Below are 19,864 nucleotides of genomic sequence, written 5' to 3'. Positions count from 1 at the left end.
GAATTCGTGCTGATAACGTGTTGTAAATCTTAGGGAGAAAATTGGAGAGGAAATTGAGAGAGAGAAGAGAATGATTTTATCTTCTCATTGTGTATTCAGATTGTTCCATGTTTACAAAGAATGGTGGAACCTTTATAAGCAAACATCTCCTAAATGGAGGTGGGCTCCACTATAATTCTTTTACAACAGTTATGGATTAAACTCAGATTTTGAAGGTCGTTGGAGTTTTTCAAAAGGTGCATGGGTCTTGCAGTCAAGCTTCCTTTTGTGTTTGTAATGACAACTGGCAAAGTGGTTGTAGTTTAGCCTCATTACGAAACCTGTTGACTTTATAGCAGTCTTAGATACATAATTTGAAAACTAGAGAAATTAAAGGCATGTTTGATAATTATTTTAATTTTAGTTTTTAGTTTATAATTTTTATGCTAGAGTATAAAGAAAAAAAAAAGGGAAAATAAAAATGAGAATGAGAGTGAAAATGAAAGGAAGGAGTAATAAAAGTGAAAATAAAAATTAAAAACTAAAATCTATATGAAATTATTTTCACCTTTGTTACTCTTCCCTTCTCATCCTCACTCATATTTTTACCCTCATTTTTCTTTGTACTCTAGCACTAAAAAAAACTGAAAACTAAAAACTAAAATTGAAATTATTATCGACAGTCCCGATCTCTTGGACCACAGGAGTCCAAGAGATTGTGGTCACCCACCGTTGGATATTAATCCAATGGTTGAAAAAAGTTTTTTAAAATGAGTGCAAGAGTGAGTGAACCGTTGAATTTACATCCAACGGTGAGTGACCACAAATTTCTTGGACTCCTGTGGTCCAAGAGATCAGGACTGTTATTATCGAATGGGATATATGAAGAAAATCAATTTATTATCATATCCATACATACATGATATCATATCATATCATATCCATACATATGTACTTCAAATTATGATTAAAAAAACATAATTTGAGACCTAGAAAAACAAAATATATGATTAAACTTAAAGAAAAATAAAATTGAGATTGCCTAAAAATCATCGTGGCCATTGATTATACATAGATGTTTGAATTTAAAAAAAGAAAAGAAAAAAGAAACAGCAACTTCTTTGGAATAGCTGTTGGAATTATTAATTTTTTTTAAACGATCAGAAGCTTTGAAAATGGAGCCGTTGGATTTCAACGCCTCGTTCATTTGACCATGCCACTTGTCACGCGGAGAGAGGGGGGATCAACATTAGTCTGCAGTGTAGGGCGCGCTTTCTTTTCCTTTCACGTCGGCTGCACATGAAAATTGATGGGTTGTTCATCTTCAACCTTATAACAAGATAATACAACACAATTAGTTGAACAAGAGGCTTGAAGTAAGGGAAAAGAAAATTTTAGTAAAGATATCTAACCAATAATAGATTTATGTTCTTGTCTTGCTGATAGAATGGTTTCAAGAAAATCATCCATTTTCTTCGCAGAAGATCCCTTGAATTCAGCTTCCTCTCTTATTGCTGCTCTTATCTGCGCCTTAATTGCACCAGCTTTTTCCCTCATTTCTCCTCCTTCGCCACTTTTGTCCATAACCAAATCTATCAATCTCTTCACCTCCTTACCAACAATAACACTCTCCACTCCCCTTGTCAGCTCCACACTCACACCCATCTCCTCCACCAGCATCTTTGAGTTAAACGCCTGCTCGGCTGCCAAGGGCCACCCTATAATCGGAACTCCTTGGCTTAGGCTCTCCAGCACTGAATTCCACCCACAATGACTTACAAATGCCCCTGTGGATTTGTGTGACAAAATCTCCAACTGTGGTGCCCAGTTGTGCACCAACAAGCCTTTCTTGCTTTTGCACATTCGATCTTCGAACCCTCGAGGCAACCATTCAGCTCTGAATTCTCCCTTCATATCATACCCAACTGGAGGCCTAATGACCCAAATAAAAGCCCTTCCACTTTCTTCTAACCCAATAGCCAATTCCATCATCTGTGTTTCACTGATTGTGTTCTGAGAACCAAAGGAAATATAAACAACGGAATCTGAACCATATGAGTCCAGCCACTCCATGCATTTTTCAGCAGGTTGCCTTGAAACTCTTAAATCCGAAGTGGATGAGTTCTTGAGAGCATCTTTGGGAATAAGAGGTCCAATGGACCAAACAGGAAGCCTAAAGTAATGCCTCAAAATCTCCAATCCAAGTGGCTCAATTTCCTCAGCAGTATTACACAACCAACCCAAAGATTTGGTAGAAAGTGAAAACTGGGACTGGTAAAATTTTGACCAAGAATCTGTCCCATTTGCTGCTTTTATATAGTGATGCAGCTGAGAGATATGAAAACGAGACTGATCTGGAAACCCGGGCAGAGTGAAGTAGCCATCGCATAAAGCTGTGGATCGGTGTGGGAGGTTAAGCCAAATGGACATGAAGGCTGCACTGCCATAAGCACCGGATGTTGTGAAAGTCACGTTCACAGTGCCTGAGCTCTTTGCAAGATTAGTAGCCCACCCAAAGAACATATCTGAGATAATACAAAGTGGCGGGCGGCCTTCTTTTTCGATGATATCCAAGATTAGGCGGCGAGCAGGAACTTCAAGATTCACTGTTGCAGCACAAAGATCTCCAATTTGTTTCAGAGACAAATTCTCTGTGCTCTCAGTGTCTTGGGGCAAGCCAAAGTCTGAGCTGCAGAATGGAAGCTCAGCCAAGTTGATGTCAAAATTGTTGGAGTGTGATTGAGTGTTTGATGATGATGAAGTTGAGGAAATGGTAGCTTGCAGGTATTGAATGTTGAGTGGGGTTGTGGCAATGGTGATGGTGAACCCTGTTTTTTGTTGGATTTGCTTTGCTAGTGCCAAGAATGGTATGAGATGACCCTTAGCTATCATGGGAAGCATCACAATATGCTCACGATCAAATGCCATCTCCGATTTGAGGTTTATTTTGTTAATTTGGATCAGGCTATAGTTTAAGGTTTAAATGGTTTGACGACTGCATGCTACCAATGGTGAGCAAGAACATATATTGCTATTTGGAACGTAAACTTAGTTGTACCTAACAGTTATGCGACCTGTGAGTAAATCATAGCAAACTGTCAAGGTTTTTTTTTATTACTTTTTTTTTTTTTGATGATAAGCGATAGAATATTATTGATGTAAAAAAGGTAATACAAGAAGTTTGAACTCGTATCAAGGGCAAAAGAAATTCCTTGGTCACGAATTACAATCTTCGTACAATATATCAGAAATAAAATCAGGAGGTTCCTCTAACCAGTAGAAAGAACCCCCAATATGCAAGGCAAAACGAGCTAAACGATGAGCCACACCATTAGCAGTACGACGAATATGGGTAAAACCTTCCCCAGTGATCTGTGTCAGCAAGCTCTTGGTATCCTCCACCACAGGTCCTATGACGGACCTATCTATGGAGTGATTTCGAAGTGCTGTAAAGATCTGGAGAGCATCACTTTCAAAGACAACATTTTGATAACCCCTTTCCATCGCCAATATTGTACCTGTTCTTGCAGCCAAGGCCTCTACTTGTGGCGTAGAGAAAACATTAGTCAATTTAGTTGCACAACCCGCCACAAATTTGCCCGTGGAGTCTCTCACAACCACACCAACGCCACCCTCCGTGGTCCCTGGCTTCCAAGCACCATCCACATTTTATTACTTTTTTTTTTATAAAAGGACGAGCTTTTATTTTCCCAAGTTTAGTACATTATTTTCATCAAAATAATCGTATATTATTATTATTATTTATAGAAAAATAAAAAATAAACGACGTCCATTATTTTCTACCTAAATTATGTAGAAGAGTATAATGTATGAACAAGTCACTTACTCTGATAACTTTAAAAAGTAAGATTTTTGTATATTTTTGAATTTGAAAATTTATGTATTCAGGAAATGTGGAGTGAACCACGCTAGCACACCTCATAAATCAACGATTACAGGAAACCACACATCGTTGTGCGGCCAACACCAATCTCATATTTATGACTTGTGACGATCTAGTTCGTAGTGCTGGAAACTCATAAATTTTCCATGCCACAAATCCAAATGAAATTATCCAAACACATACAAGTATTTTACATTTTTGCCCTCATAATATTCATCATAAATGAAGATGAGTGCTGCTATTTCCACTCCATGTCTTATTTTTCCACACACCTTATCTTCCCATTCACCATGTAAATTTGAAAAAACACAATCCTATCTTTACACTTACCATTATTCCTAAAATACCCTTTAATTATTAATTGCTCAAATTCTCTTTGCTAATCATTAGTAGTGAATGTAGAGGATCAAATTGTGATTGACGCATTGGATAAATGTTTTAGTCTAAATATTTGATTTTTTGGATCTTTTAGTTTTTTATTCTCTTGCTTGTAGCTTCTGAAAATATTCTAGATATATATTTTTTTTATTCACTACGATTTCCTTATACCTTTTCGATGGAGTTGTTCTCTTTGTCATCCATTCTCTTGATTTTTTCTTCTTTAGAAACAATTTGATTGAATGAACAGAAGAGAGAAGAAAATTATTTGAGAATTTAGTTCTGAACACTGAGGAGTCATAAGATCAACTGAGAAGTTGTGAGCAACTGATGAGTTGTACGCTTTCTTCTTTCTTTCTTTTTTTTTTCTTTTTGTCAAACGGTATGTGAGTTGAGGTTTTTTCCTTAAGTCCTTATAAGTCATTTTACAAATGGGTAAATTTATTTTTAAAATTTTGAAAATAAGGTGGCTAGAAAAATAGGACAGTGGGTGAAAATTGCAACACGAAGATAAGCTCTTACTTGTACTTTTCTTCTAAATTTCAATTGGAGGATAGAAAAGTGAAAAAAAAAATTGGAAAAAGGAGTGTCCAAAGAAAAATAGGTTAAGTAAAAGGAGGCGCATTTTTTGGAAGATTAGTAATTTGTTTCCCATGCTCAAGGAGGGAGGGAGGGAGAGTTAGGTGGGGGATTTGGCTGATTTTACCCTCATGGACATGCTCTTGGGGAACATGAATATCAATGCCTATTGAGGGAGGGAGAGTATGGTGTGATGAAGTTTACTCCTCATGTTTTCAGAAAAGCGGCCTATGATGTTGCATGTCTAAAGCACACAAGATCTATAAAGTTCTAAATACTCAACTCCCTAAAATTGGAGATTAGGTTGAAAATTAAAACCATGTTGATAACACTACTACAAAAAAAAAATTATTTGGGTTTTGCCCGGACTCAAATCTTTTTTTCTCCCAACCTTCCGGACTTAAATTTTAAGTTCACAACTTTATTAAATTGTTTAAGAATGGTTTAAGTCTAATTTTTTTTTTAATTGAATAACTTTCTTCATTCAATCTTTTTAAATAACTTCATAATTAAATTTTTTGAACAATTTCACCTAAAAAAATTGAAATTCCACAAATGTAATTTTATTTCAAAAGGAAACACACAACATAATTCTAAAAGAAAACACACAATATTTCAAATTCACCATACATATATGAAACCCAATAGAAATAAACTAATAACCACCATCGTGGGGGCTTGGATAATAGTCCCATGAGTTGTCTTCAGGATTAACGGTATACTGTTGACCCTATGCATGTTCTTATATAATTTCATCTTGTTTATCCCCCCAATACTTCTTCTTTCTTGGAGTAAATTTGGACACTTCCATGGACATTATTTTTTGTTCTTGGGCTTCCTTATCTTGTTCCTTCTGATACGCATAAGCATCAGCTTGATCTTAGCCAATATGTTGAGCTTTTGTCTCCTATCCATCTCGAAAGCAATTGACAGGATCAGCCCGGAATTTCTCGAAATCCGAGACGATTCCTGTGAAAATTCCCGACATCACCCCGATGTCGGACCCACTTCTAAAACTATATCCTTTTTCCCAAAAAAGAATAAGCGCGCGAGACTTTCTGCCGGAATTTCGGCAGAGTCTCCCCTATAAATTGAACATTTTACAAAATTTCAACCTGCATAAAACACAATTTATATCCCCAACTGGCAGCATGCACAAGATAATTTCATGCAGTTCACCTAATCGGCCTTCGACCTTCCGATAATTTGCAACAAACCACTAAGCAAGCTATCAAATCAATTCCTACCTTAAACAAGGCAAACAATAAATTCAATTACACTTAAGAATATCAAAGCAATCCACTACATTTAATTTCCTCAACAGCCAACATACGAGGTTTTAACCTCCTAACACAAACACACTTCATTCTCACCCAAATAGCAGGACCAACGACAAGGTCCGCATCATACCCAATAATACTCAAGTAAAGTTTAGCTCGCGGCTGCACCTAGGCACTACCATAGGCTGCCTTGTCACGGGATGAGCGAGTGGCGCGGTGCGGCGAAATCGAAACACACATTTCGCCACTCAAAGCACACCCGTGTGGCCCAAGATCCCTTCGAATCCCAGTCAGCCTTCTCACACTTCATGATATTCATGACTCTCACAACTCCACGAGAGGTTCACCTTCAAGTGTCGTCTCCCACTAGACAACGAGTCACACTACCTTGTAACAATACAATCACACCGCATCCGGCAATGAACCCTCGGCGCCCATACATCAAGCATTGCATAAGACACGTCAAGTGCATTGACCATGTCGTATGCTTTACTCATGTCTCGCTCATGTCCAAGTCAAGACATAGCGATCCAACACACCATTGGTTTACCCACACTTCTATTGGTCATTCTTTTAGCGTCCACGATAGCCCACATCCTCAAGCTATACATGCAAGCTGTTACACTTGCATGTCGCCCAAGCCCTGGCGACATATGTATTCCGAATGTCCCACATAACTATCTATGCATTGCATGGGGTCGCAACCTATACCGGCATCCGAATATCTTCCTTCAATATTAGACAAGGCCGAACCCAAGCTAAGTTCATCGAGTATTGTCAAATGTCTCGCTTGCCGATGGCATAGCGAATGCCATATGTTGACCTCACTCTTTCCAACGATGCGCAATACGAACGGCCCTGCGTGTTCGTACTGTCCTTGGGAATTCCTTTCCTTCGGAGACACATATTATCCTTCAACAATCTTATGCTTGCCCTTATGACTACGTCCAATGTCATAAGGATGCTCGCTTAGTGCCACAAGGGTGTAAGCACCAGGGGTGGTGGAGAGCATGACACCATGTCACCCTCTATATAGCATTTTATGCATTTAGCCTTCTGTCTGGAGGGAACATCACCTATGCACGAGGAGTCATAATTGGGCATAACTCCTTCATACGAAATTCGAATGGAGAACCGTCAGTTGCGTTTCCTGCGTCTCGACATCACGAACATTTTGGTATTCTTGGTTCCCTCAGGTTCCTCCTATAACCTTCGGAAATTCCCAAAATACCCTTCACAAGTGCAACCTGGCCAACACCAACCATTCTAGCTCTTAAGCTCTCGCCCGTCCACACTTAGACTACCTCATAAACGCATAGATATCCCAACGGAGTCATAGTAGCACTTGTCTATGTGCGACTCGTGACACTACATACCCTTACTGAGGGACCAAGTCACACGTAGTTCTTTCAACTAAATCTTGATTCCAAACACATACAATACCTTTATACATCTCTCTGTTAATCACATAATCTCCCCATACGTCGGAAATTCCAACGCCACGTATGGGGTCTGTCATCACACCGGAAAATCCTACGCCACGTGTGACCTAACAATCATATCACCTCCCCATATGCCAGAAATTCCAACGCCACATATGAGGTCTGTCATCCCGCCGGAAAATCCTACGCCACGGGTGACCTGACAATCACTTAATCTCCCCATATGCCGGAAATTCCAATGCCACATATGGGGTTTATCATCACGCTAAATAACCTATGCCACGTGTGACCTAACAATCATATCATTTCCTAATACGCCGGAAATTCCAACGCCACGTATGGAGTCTGTCTCAACGCCGGAAAATCTTACGCCACGCGAGACCTAACAATCACAATCTCCCCATATGCCAGAAATTCCAACGCCACGTATGGGGTATGTCCTCACGCCGGATAACCTACACCACGTGGGACCTAACAATCACATAATCTCCTCATATGCCAGAAATTCCAACGCCACATATGGGGTTTGTCATCTAGCCGGAAAATCCTACGCCACGGGTGACCTGACAATCACATAATCTCCCCATACGCCAAAAATTCCAACGCCACGCATGGGGCCTGTCAACACGCCGGATAACCTACGCCACGTGCGACCTCAACATGATATCACAATATCTCCCCATACGCCGGAACTACCAACACCACGTATGGGGCATGTCCGCACGCCGGGATAACCTACGCCACGTGGGACATAACAATCACAGGGTGGTACTTAGGGTAGTGCGTATATCACTTCAAACTGACATACTTTCACTTATCTAAACTAATACTAGAGCTATTTCCATTTTAATGATACCAGTCTATAGTAGACTGCAACGTAATTTAATCAGAAAAATAATATTATTTCTAGACCAACGATCATTCACATAAACATAAATTTCATAATTTCCATTATTAAAATAATATCTAAAAGTTTCCTATAATAATAATAAACACTCTAAAATCTCAACATAGTCAACACAACTCAACAATGCTCAAGACCTTTCACTAGGGTCATTATAATTCTCTACGTCGGAAGACTCACGGTCAACCAAGGGTCAAACTACCCAAACTTGGTCAAACGGGCCCACAGGGCCCACGACCTCCAAATTCCAATCCGAAAGTTCCTAATTGAAATCCAAATTGAAATCTGAGCACACCAACGCACTCATGAGAACCAGGAGATTACATCGGGACATAGTGCCCTTTTTCTACAGTGCCCACACGTCGGCAGCGCATGGGTGCCCAAAGCAATTACGCATCGCCGGAAAATCTCAAAACCACGGCTCCAAACTTCTACCCTATGTATAACACCCTATTTGGAACCACTTTTGTTCTTGGACCTACCCCAAAAACAGACCGGAAGTGGCCGGAATCGCAATTCCAAAATTGGCCGAATTTCAATCGTAAATCGAATTACCTATGCTAGGAATTGATCAAATTCTACCTAACAAGCAGCTAGAGCATGAAAACTAGGTGCAAAACCATACCTTGATCGCCAACAATGGAGGGCGGAGGAGGGAGATTGGAGTCGGCGAAATTACAGTTATGCCACTGAGGGTATTTTGATCGTACCTTTCTCATTACAACTCCGATTTGAGCCCACCAGGTGTCTACAGACTCATCTCGCTGTGCTCTACGCAACGGTACAATCGAAATTTTCAAATTCCTTCCCGGTCAAAAAGTCAACTTTAATCCTAATAGAATATTTTAGGGGTAAAATGATATTTTCACTCAATAAATTAATATTCACTAATTTATTTAGGACCGGGTCGTTACAGCAATACCTTGCTCAACCAATGATTCGAAGTACTTATCCCTTGTTTGTTGAGAAGGGTCAGCCATTTTCCCCTTTTTTTTTGTAGCCTTTTGTTCCGCTCACCCCTCAGGCCTTGGACTAGGCATGGTGATATCGTCTACGTCGTTATCCAAATTCACCATACTTGCACTAGCTCCAGAAGAACGTTGTGTGGGAGGCTCATTTTTATCGTTCCACTTTGGGCAATCTTTTAAGATTTCCCAAGCATGGTACAACTAGAAAGGCCTATTTGGAGGCTTCTTATCATTAAGGAAGTTCGTTTTCGTATACAGTCCTACGCATGAAAAATAAATTTAAGTTTGGAGTTGAATAAGATGAAAAATATAAATTTAAAGCTTTAATAAGAATGGTTACTTACCACATCATGTAAATTTGAGCCACTTTGTGGGTTCGTATTGGTCTTAGTCAAGCATGCCTTCCAAAGAGAACACTGTTGGTTGATAGTCTTGAACCGAGAAGCAATGGCTTGATATGTTCATCACTCTGGTCCACTAATGCCTGGATCATTTTCCAGAAACTTTTGATATACACGCTTCCAAAATGTGTCGCTTGCTTGATTCATGCCAATAGCCCCATCTTCACTTATAGAAACCCACCGTTTGCACAATGCTTCATCTTCTTTGGGCCTCCAATTCACACCTCTTTAAGATTTTGTGGACATCATCAACAAGAATGAAAGGACATTGATGAGATTGATGAGATTGACAAAGGAAAAATAAATTGAGAAATAGATAAAATATTTTAGGTAGATTATTTGAGAAATGGATGGGTATTTATAGATTTTAGAGTGAGTTTTGGGGTTCAATCTGATCTAGATTAATTAAAAATATTATTTTGACCGTTGGATTTAAATTTCAGCTGTTGGATCTTTTTTTTTACTGTTAAAATAGCTTAAATTTAATCTAGGTCGTTGATTTAATGACAGGACCCACCCTGAATTTCTCGGAATCCGGGAAGAACCTTGTGGTTTTTCCGACATCAAACTGATGTCGGGCCCAATTACTAACAATATCCTCCTTTTTGAACAAAAAAAAAAAAGGCTTGAGACTTTCTGTCGAAATTTCAGCAGAGTCTCCCCTGAAACGGACTTTTCCCCAAAAAATTTAACCTATCAAAACACAATAAAAATTCCCAACCAGTAGCATGCACAATACAATAACACACAATTTCCATAATAGGCCCCCAGCCTTACATCCAACCTTAACATGGGCGATAACAGAGCAATTCTAGAGGAAATCAATTTACAACTGAAAACAAAGTTCAACGGAAGTAGAAACAATTAAAGGTTGTCCTACATACATAAGTTCAAGGCTCAAGAATTCAAGTTTCGGCTCAGCCACTCGGCTCAAATTAAGCTACTATCTGGGGGGCGCAAAATAGAAAACTTGTGAGTGGACAAAAACAAAGTTTGATATTAAATGAAAAATAACATACTAACCCCACCGTTTAAAAAATGATGCTAAAAACATGCAATTGAAACTAATCATATGTAATCAATTTGAAACTGAGGTACTCTCATACTCCCAATATAGTATAGTTCTAACCAAGTTTGATTTCTTTTGACTCTAACCAAACCCCTTCCCAAGATATAGATTTACAAAACGTAGTAGGTAAGGAAAAACTTTTAAAGTAGTTAAGCATACACACACACACACACACACACACATATATATATATATAGTTATATACATATAGACCACGAAAATTCTCATGACGGTATAGATATACGCCCCAGAATTCAAAAGTATACATATAATATTTATATACGATAATCTCACACTAACACGAGTACCGAGAAAAACAATCCAACGTGGGAATTGTTTGAATAACCCTCAAGGTTTCAACTTTCTACCCTCCATCTAGGGATGAGCTGTCCAATCGGGGGACTACCACTCTACAGCACACTTGCCTGAAAATCCAACGCCGCCTGTGGCCAAACCAAATCAACTATGTCCTACGCGCACAGATTGCTTTATCACACGCAGGAAAATCCAACGCCATGTGTGATAAAGTACTAACATAACCAATTGAGCCCACATACTGAAAAATCCAACGCCACGTGTGATAAAGTACTAACATAACCAATTGAGCCCATATGCTGAAAAATCCAATGCCACGTATTGGTACAGTAACTAGGGGAGGGTACTTAGCATGGTGCAAATACATACTCACACAATAATCAACGAAGTACCCAACTCTCATAAACCACTTGCCTAGTTATTTAATCATAAAATAAATAACAACTTCTAAACATGTAATCCATATCCAAAATAGTCATGAACTTCAAATATCAAAATAACCGCTGTTTACACCATAATGAACCGAGCATACCCAGCACCAAAGTGACTAGCACCAAGGCAGCCACGCCTTCTCCTGTGCCGAAGGAAGACACACTTCCGAGGTGTCAGACACCTACCGAAGCCCCCAGCTGCCAAACCTAATCTCCAGGATACGTGTCGCCACCACGACGACTTGCACAAAGTCCCACATCGGAACTTTGTGCAAACCTCCTACTTTCACCTCCCTATAAATAAGGAACAGTACCCAGGTAAAAGCAAGAACTATTCTCCCACTTTTACTGTTACTCTGCCAGAATTACTACTTGTAACTGACTTAGGCATCGGAGAGCCTTCGGCCGGCACCACACCGATGTCCGAAGCTTAACGACTGCTTCTCCCACTTTGTCTTCTGCAGGTTTCCCATCAACCTATATTTTACCAAGGGCCTCAGCTCTCTTCTCTGCTGAAGACCCCGCATACCTAATCACTAAGTTGGACTCAATATTGGCCGGGCCATTTTGAGCATCAACAGTTTGGCGCCGTCTGTGGGAATTCGACACTTGAATCCCCTCTTTCTCTATCAGCCCAGCTGGCTCCTTCACCCCTCAGGCCCCGTCGCCTCTTCTTCACCCCACATTCTGCTATGCTGACCGAGGATAGCCACGATACCCAGCATCATACCCCCCGCGATGGTACTTCTAGAAGGAAATCTTCGGAAGATGCCACTCTCCAGGCAGAAGTGGAGCGCCTCCGCGACAGTGTCACTAAAATCTCAGAAAAATACGAGCACCTTCATTGCAGGAATGTTGAGCTAGAACATGACTACCGTGTTTTAAAGCGAAACTGGGAAAGGAATCACACCCAGGATGCCCAGCATGACCTCACCTAGAACGTTGGGCTTACTCAGCCGAACCAGCCAGTACATTCCAGCCACAGTGCCTCGGCCCAAGCTAGGCTCCGCAAGGGTAAAGACCACCTTCATCCGGAGATAACCCAGTCACGACCCCTTTGCGTTCCCCCACCGAGGGACCGGCCCCATGAACCAGTCAGGATCTACCAAGATTGCAGGGATCGCCTCTCGGACCGTCAGCCAAGGCCGATCCCTATCCCTGTCAACCTCGAAGACCCACGGGTGACACACCTGGGCCCCTCGCCAGCCCCCGTCCGCATACCCGACGAGGAAGGTGTCGGGGACTCGGATACTTGGGACTTTTATAATTCAGAGACCCGGCCAATTACCACACCGGGGCGCTGGAAAATTGGGAACAATCCCCAGTCCCTGTCTGCCCCGCCCCCAGGCCTTTGGCACCTGAAACTCTCCCTCATGCCGACTCGGCCATGAGGCTTCTCTTTGAAAAGGTCCGGCGCCTGGAAAGCGAACAACATCGCAGCCATCAACCCCTCTGGGCAAAACCACGACCAGGGCCCTTTACCGAACGCATCCTCCACTACCACTAGGAGAAAGATATCCAGCCACTCCGCATCGCTTTCTACACTGGCACGGAGGACCCTCTCACCCACATCCACTCCTTCCAGTCTGCCCTTGGGTGCAAAGGCCTCACCGATGAAGGCATGTGCCTCCTTTTCCCTTCCACCCTCAGCGGCGCGGCCCTGAATTGGTTCTACAGGCTCCACCCCCGCACCATCAACTCCTTCGATAGTCTCAAGCAGACGTTCCTGGACCATTTTATGATCCAGACTGATCGCCTATACTCTGCCGACGACTTGTATATGCTTAGGCAGGCTGAGGACGAACCCCTTCGGGAATATGCAGCTCGTTTCAGTCATGAGTACTCCCGCTGCCCAGACACTGACGATCGCGCTGCCTTCGGCGCTTTTAAGAGCGGCCTCCGCGAGTCCAACTTCCGCTACCTAGTTCATAGCAACAGTTGGAACACATATGCAGGCAGCGGTCCATGCTAAGGCCGAATACTTCAATTCCAAGCGTGGCCTAGCTAACCTGATGCGCAACGCTTTCGCTGATCCTCCACCTGCTTCAGCACCCGCCCCAGCCCCACCTCAGCATTCTACCCCTGCCCCGAGTACTCAGGACAACCAACAACATAAGCGGAAGGATAGCTACCAGCATCCCTTCGGTAATAACAAACGTGGCAGACATGGCAACCACCACCACTCTAGCGGAGGCAACCCTCCTAGGCCTGCTGATCGGGCCCCACTTCCATTCACACCCAGGCCCAGGTTCGAGGTATTTACCACCCTCAACACCACCTATGAAAATGTCCTGGTGCGTGAAGCTCCTATCATCCCCAAGCCACCCCCCCAGAGACCATCCAGCAAGCCCATGCCAAACACGGGTGTCTTCTGCCGCTTTCATCAATTCAGCGGCCATGACACCGAATCTTGTGTTGCCTTGCGCAACATAATTGAAGGGCTCATCCGCGAGGGAAAGCTGGACAACTATGTACGCAACATACCAGCCCCGCCTAACCCTCACCAACGACAAATCAACATGATCTCCACCATCAGCGGAGGTCCTACCCTGGCTGGCACCTCCAACAACTCCATCAAACATTATGTCCGCTCCACCTATGCGCACCAGGTCTTCAGCACCGAGCAGGGACGCTTGACAAAGACCCACAGGACTGACCGGATCGGCACCTCCATCTCGCCAGAGCTTCGCTCTGACCTGGTCGCCTTCCTCCGCCTCAACTCCGAAGTCTTCGCATGGTCCTACAATGACATGCCTGGCATATCACCAGACATCATATCCCATAGGCTTAGCGTCAATCCTGCCGTCAGACCAGTCAGACAGAAGCGCCGCGCTTATGATCCCGAGCGCTATGAGGCCATGAGGGCGGAGGTGGAACGATTGAGTAGCATCGGATTCATCAGGGAGGTTAACTATCCTACATGGCTGGCTAATGTCGTGATGGTCCGCAAGCCAAGAAAGGGCTGGCGCATGTGTGTCGACTACACCAACCTTAATCGGGCTTGCCCAAAGGACAGCTTCCCGCTACCCCGCATTGACCAGCTAGTCGACGCCACAGCCGGCCACGCCCTCCTTAGCTTCATAGATGCTTATTCAGGTTACAACCAGATCTTCATGCACCCCGAAGATCAGGCCCACACCTCTTTCATTACGGGCCGCGGCCTCTACTGCTATAAGGTGATGCCCTTCGGCCTCAAAAACGCCGGGGCTACTTATCAGCGTCTGGTGAATCAGCTCTTTGCCCCCCTGATTGGCAATACCATGGAGGTCTATGTCGATGACATGCTTGTCAAGAGTCGCACGGCTGACCAACACATCCCCAACCTCTCTGCCATGTTCACCATCCTGAAGCAGTACAAAATGAGGCTTAACCCCACCAAATGTGCATTCGGGGTGGCTTCCGGCAAATTCCTGGGCTTCATAATCAGCCAGAGGGGTATTGAGGCCAATCCAGAAAAGATCCAGGCCATCTTAGACATGACGGTACCTAAGACGGTCAAAGATATCCAAAGCCTTACAGGGCGTGTCGCAGCCCTGACTAGATTTATCTCCAAAGCCACTGACCGCTGCGCCCCATTCTTCAAGGCCCTTAAAGGCACCAAAAGAAACATCACCTGGACCGCTGAATGCGACACAGCTTTCAGCGAGCTCAAGGAGTATATGGGCCGGGCCCCTTTATTGTCAACCCCTGAGCACGGAGACATCCTTGTGATTTATCTCTCCATCTCAGCTTCGGCTGTTAGCTATGTGCTCATCCGATCAAAGGATAACGCGGAACACCCAGTGCATTATGTTAGTAAAGCATTGCAAGATGCCGAAGTTCGGTACCCAGACATCGAAAAATTGGCGTTCGCCCTGGTCGTCTCGGCAAGACGCCTCCGACCATATTTCCAAGCTCACACCATCCATGTCTTAACCAACCAACCACTCCGACAGGTGTTGCAGAACCCAGAAACTTCTGGGAGGCTGGTCAAATGGGCCATTGAACTGGGCGAGTTTGATATTCATTACAAACCCCGCCCGGCTATGAGGGGCCAGGCCGTTGCTGACTTCCTATCCGAATTCACGGATCCCCAAGCTTCCGCAGCTACCCAACTCATAACCGAACCCAATCCCCCTCCCAGCCAGGACCAAACCCCCACCGAAGGCAATCTCGACCTAACCCAGCCCCTGTGGACCTTATTCGTAGACGGCTCTTCTAATGCCCAGGGCTGTGGGGCCGGCCTCGTTCTCATCTCCCCAGACAAGGTTGCCCTCGAGTACGCCCTTCGCTTCAAATTCCAAGCCTCCAACAATGAGGCCGAATATGAAGCACTCTTAGCTGGTCTTCGTTTAGCCAAAGAGATGGACGCCAGACAAATTCTGATATTCAGCGATTCACAACTCGTGGTCCACCAGGTCAACCAGGACTTCACGGCTAAGGATGCCTCTATGACGGCCTACCTCCAGCACGCTCGGCACTTGCTGGCGACCTTCCACGCCCACTCTATCAAGCAAGTGCCGCGCTCCGAGAATAGCCATGCCGATGCACTAGCCAGGTTGGCATCAGCCTTGGAGCAAAGAATGGGTCGCCACATCCACATCGAGTTTTTAGCCCAGCCCAGCACACAAGCCCCACTCATCTGCACTATTGATCACAGCCCTACATGGATGGACCCCATCCTCCAGTTCTTACAGAACCAAACACTACCGGCTAATCCGGCAGAAGCACGACGCGTTCGCCATCGCTCTGCCCGTTACCTGATCATTAACGGCTCCTTATACAAGCGGGGTTTCAGCCTTCCTTACCTCCGATGCCTGACTCCAGAGGAGGGTCACTATGTCCTCCGAGAAATCCATGAAGGCATATGCGGTAACCACTCGGGCGCCCGCTCGCGGGCCCATAAGGCAATCCGCCAAGGATACTTCTGGCCATCGCTCCACACTGACGCCCAGGAATTCACCCAGAAATGCGACAAGTGTCAGCGATTTGCCAACATTCCACAACTCCCGGCTGAACTGTTAACTGCCATTGTCAGCCCTTGGCCATTTGCCCAATGGGGACTGGATCTCATTGGACCTATGCCAGAGGGCAAGGGCCAAGTCAAATATGCAGTTGTTGCCGTCGACTACTTCACCAAGTGGGCTGAGGCGGAGGCCTTGGCCACCATCACTGCAGCTCGCATCGAATCCTTTGTATGGCAAAACATTGTTTGTCGCTTCGGCATCCCCAACTCCATCGTCACCGACAATGGCCGGCAATTTGACAACGCCAAATTCAAACAATTTTGTTCCAACCTCAAGATTCGTCTGTGTTTCGCCTCCCCAGCCCATCCTCAGCCCAATGGCCAGGTCGAAGCCGTGAACAAAATTATCAAGAAGACCCTCAAGACAAAACTTGACAAAGCCAAGGGCTGCTGGCCAGAACTACTCCCAGAAGTACTCTGGTCCTACCGCACCACCTTCCGCACATCCACGGGTGAAACGCCGTTCTCCCTATCATTTGGAACCGAGGCCGTGGCCCCGGTAGAGATTGGCCAGCCCACATACCGAACCTCCACTTACGATGCCACGGCCAATGACGAGCAGTTGGCCCTCAACCTCGACTTCATTGACGAGCTCCGGGACCAATCGAGCATGCGTAATGTCGCATACAAACAACGGATCGCCAAATATTACGACTCCCGAGTCAAGCCCCGTGCTTTCAAAATGGGGGACTGGGTCATGCGCAAAGTTTCCTTGGCTACCAAAAATCCCAACGAAGGTACCCTCGGCCCTACATGGGAAGGTCCTTATGAGATTATCAAAATCTGCCGCCCCGGCACTTATCAGCTTCGTGATTCCACAGGCAAGACGTTGCCTCACCCGTGGAATGCTGACCACCTCAAGTACTATTACAAGTAAACATATCTAGACCCTAGGACAATACTTTGGTCTTGATTATTTACTGTAAGGTAGAAGTAAGGTATCTAGACCCTAGACCACTTGTACCTTCTGCCTTTCGGCACCTATTTAAATAAAACGCCCGACTCCGGCTCATTTTCATGCATTCACATGGCAATTACTTTACTAGCACACTTGATATCAAACCAAGTCTCATATCATAAATAAAAACACCCTTGCTCCAGGCAAGGACAAGTGTTCATACATAAACAAAATAAAGTGTTCCAACACAATCACTAAAGTACAAAATCACTATAACACATAACGAAGGCAACGCCTTCAAGACTCGGTCGACGGGGCATCCTCAGTGGCCGGCTCAGCCTCTGGTGTCGGGGCGCTAGCATCCGCAGGAGGGGTCTGTGCAGGGGGCTCGCCACTGGTGTCAAAGTTAATCTCCACCGAGGGGTTGAACCTAACCAACCTATCTTCCCAGCGAAGCTGCTCATCAACCAGTCGATCCATGATATAGCTCTTCAGCTCCTCTGAGGATCGGAAGGACTCAATCGCCTCGACTCGGGCAGCAGCCACCTCCTCGGCCTTCGATCTCTTCAGCTCCTCCACCTCCTTGGCCAAGGCCGCCTTTTGAACCAGCAAGGCGTTCTTCTCTCGGATGACCTCCTGCGCCTCCGCCATCTTGCTCTTGGCTAGCTCATCCCGCCTCTTCAGCCTCTGGATCTCCTTGTCAGCCTTGGCCATGCTGACGTACATCTCGCCAAAGGCCTGCAAAACAAAAACCATGTTAGTCAATCCATACAAAAATAAACCAACACAAATACATTCAGAAAGGGCCTAAACACTTACATAGGCAGAGGTGAGGATCGTCTTTTGGGCCCGGTCAATGAAGGAAGCGGCTGGAGTCCTCGCCAGAGCCTCAGGGTCGCTTTTCACGCCTTCCAGGAAGACGTTCACTAAAGGCACCTCCTGCCGGTGCATAGCCAGGTTGACCTCCTTCTTCTGCTGGCGTAGCCTGCCGAAGTCTACCTTCTCTACCCCTTCAGCGAACACGTCCTCCATGCCGAAGGGTAGCTTCGGCGGTGCCTGCAGATCAAAGGGCGGAAGTCTCGTCCCTGACCCCATCACATGCTGATGAGCCTCCTCCAAGGCTTTCCTTTTCCCCAGCACGTCCGCAACCCGACCCTCATCATCATCCCTGGGTCGTTTTCCAGCACTCTTCTCAGCTTTCTTGGCCCGAGACTCCCTCAGTCGCTTCTGCATCTCGGCCTCATCAATGTCTACGGCCACCTTCGTGCTCCCCCTTATGATGCCAGCCACTGTCAAAACAAACAAAGCAATTCTATTACTCAAACTCACAAAGGCTCAGCACACAACAAAAAGATGACCCAGGTACTTACTTCCTTGCAGCAGTCCGGACTCAAACTAATTCTTCTACGTGACTAGGTTCCCGCACTCACGCTCAGTCTCTGATAGCTGCGCCCTCACCCACTCAACCTCGTCTTCTTGCTCCTTGGAGATAGGGCCCCACTTCACTGAACCTGCACCGAGAGTTAGAAACTACTTAGCCATTTACACTGGCACAAACAAAATACAGAACCAAAAATAGGAGCCAAGACAACACAATCAGGCATTGGACAATCTTAAGGGATGGGGCCAAGGACCTATAGACTGGAAGTGGGTAGGAATGTGCTGGACAACGCTCTTCCCTGGAGGACTCTCCCAGTCCCCGTAGGCCATACACCACCTGTTCCTCCAGGACTTTTGCGTTGTGGGCTTGTGTCCAATAAAATAGCCTCTCTCCTTCGCCTTTCGGCAATTCGCCTGTACCCAGCCAAAATTCCCCTGCTGCTTCGAAATGGAGTACAGGTACATGAATTGCTCAAACGTTGGCTCCCCTAACCCAGCCAACCACCAGGCAATATACACCCCATGAAGAAGAATCCAAAAGTTGGGATTATACTGCCCCGGTGCATACCCCAACTTGGCCAACATCATCTGAACCCACGGATGAAACGGTAGTCTGAAGCCGTGCCGATACATATCTGTAAAAATCATCACGGAGCCATCCGAGGGATATCTGACTACATCGGCCTCAGTGGGTAACCTCAAGCCCACATAGGTTGGCACACAAAAATCTGTTCGTAGCTGGGCCAATTTCGCTTCTGTAAGTGTATTCCGCCTCGGCAACGGGACACCAACCCGGATGTCTAATCCCTCTGACACCGAAGCCACGGCTATACCCACAGACCCTGATGGTGATGCCTGGTTGCTCGAACCCACTTCTTGCGTTTGAGGCAAGGCTAGAACCCGGTTAGCTATAGCCTCTAACTCTACGTAA

General features: G+C 45.0%; 1 protein-coding gene across 2 annotated transcripts; it reads right to left on the bottom strand.

Moving 5' to 3' along the window:
- Positions 861-3,193, bottom strand: LOC18790499 (UDP-glycosyltransferase 92A1). 2 transcript variants are annotated; one of them, XM_020554716.1, is made up of 2 exons: positions 1,392-3,193; positions 861-1,308 (listed from the first exon to the last, which is right to left on the bottom strand). In XM_020554716.1, the coding sequence occupies exons 1-2, from the start codon at positions 2,905-2,907 to the stop codon at positions 1,304-1,306; spliced, it is 1,521 nt and encodes a 506-aa protein (XP_020410305.1). In that variant the 5' UTR covers positions 2,908-3,193; the 3' UTR covers positions 861-1,303. The 2 variants fall into 2 exon arrangements, with proteins under 2 accessions (XP_020410305.1, XP_007227172.2); XM_007227110.2 differs by having other exon boundaries at positions 861-1,272.

This window comes from Prunus persica, chromosome G1, assembly GCF_000346465.2.
Source record: "Prunus persica cultivar Lovell chromosome G1, Prunus_persica_NCBIv2, whole genome shotgun sequence".
Classification (NCBI taxonomy): Eukaryota; Viridiplantae; Streptophyta; class Magnoliopsida; order Rosales; family Rosaceae; genus Prunus; species Prunus persica.
This window is presented reverse-complemented; position numbering and strand designations above follow the sequence as displayed.

What these genes read in the sequence shown, in the direction of transcription:
- LOC18790499 (XM_007227110.2), bottom strand. Translation starts at nt 2,907, where the DNA reads ATGGCATTTGATCGTGAGCATATTGTGATGCTTCCCATGATAGCTAAG. An exon ending in AGAACATAAATCTATTATTG is followed by an intron (nt 1,273 to 1,391) that starts GTTAGATATCTT and finishes TTTCATGTGCAG; the next exon opens with CCGACGTGAAAGGAAAAGAA.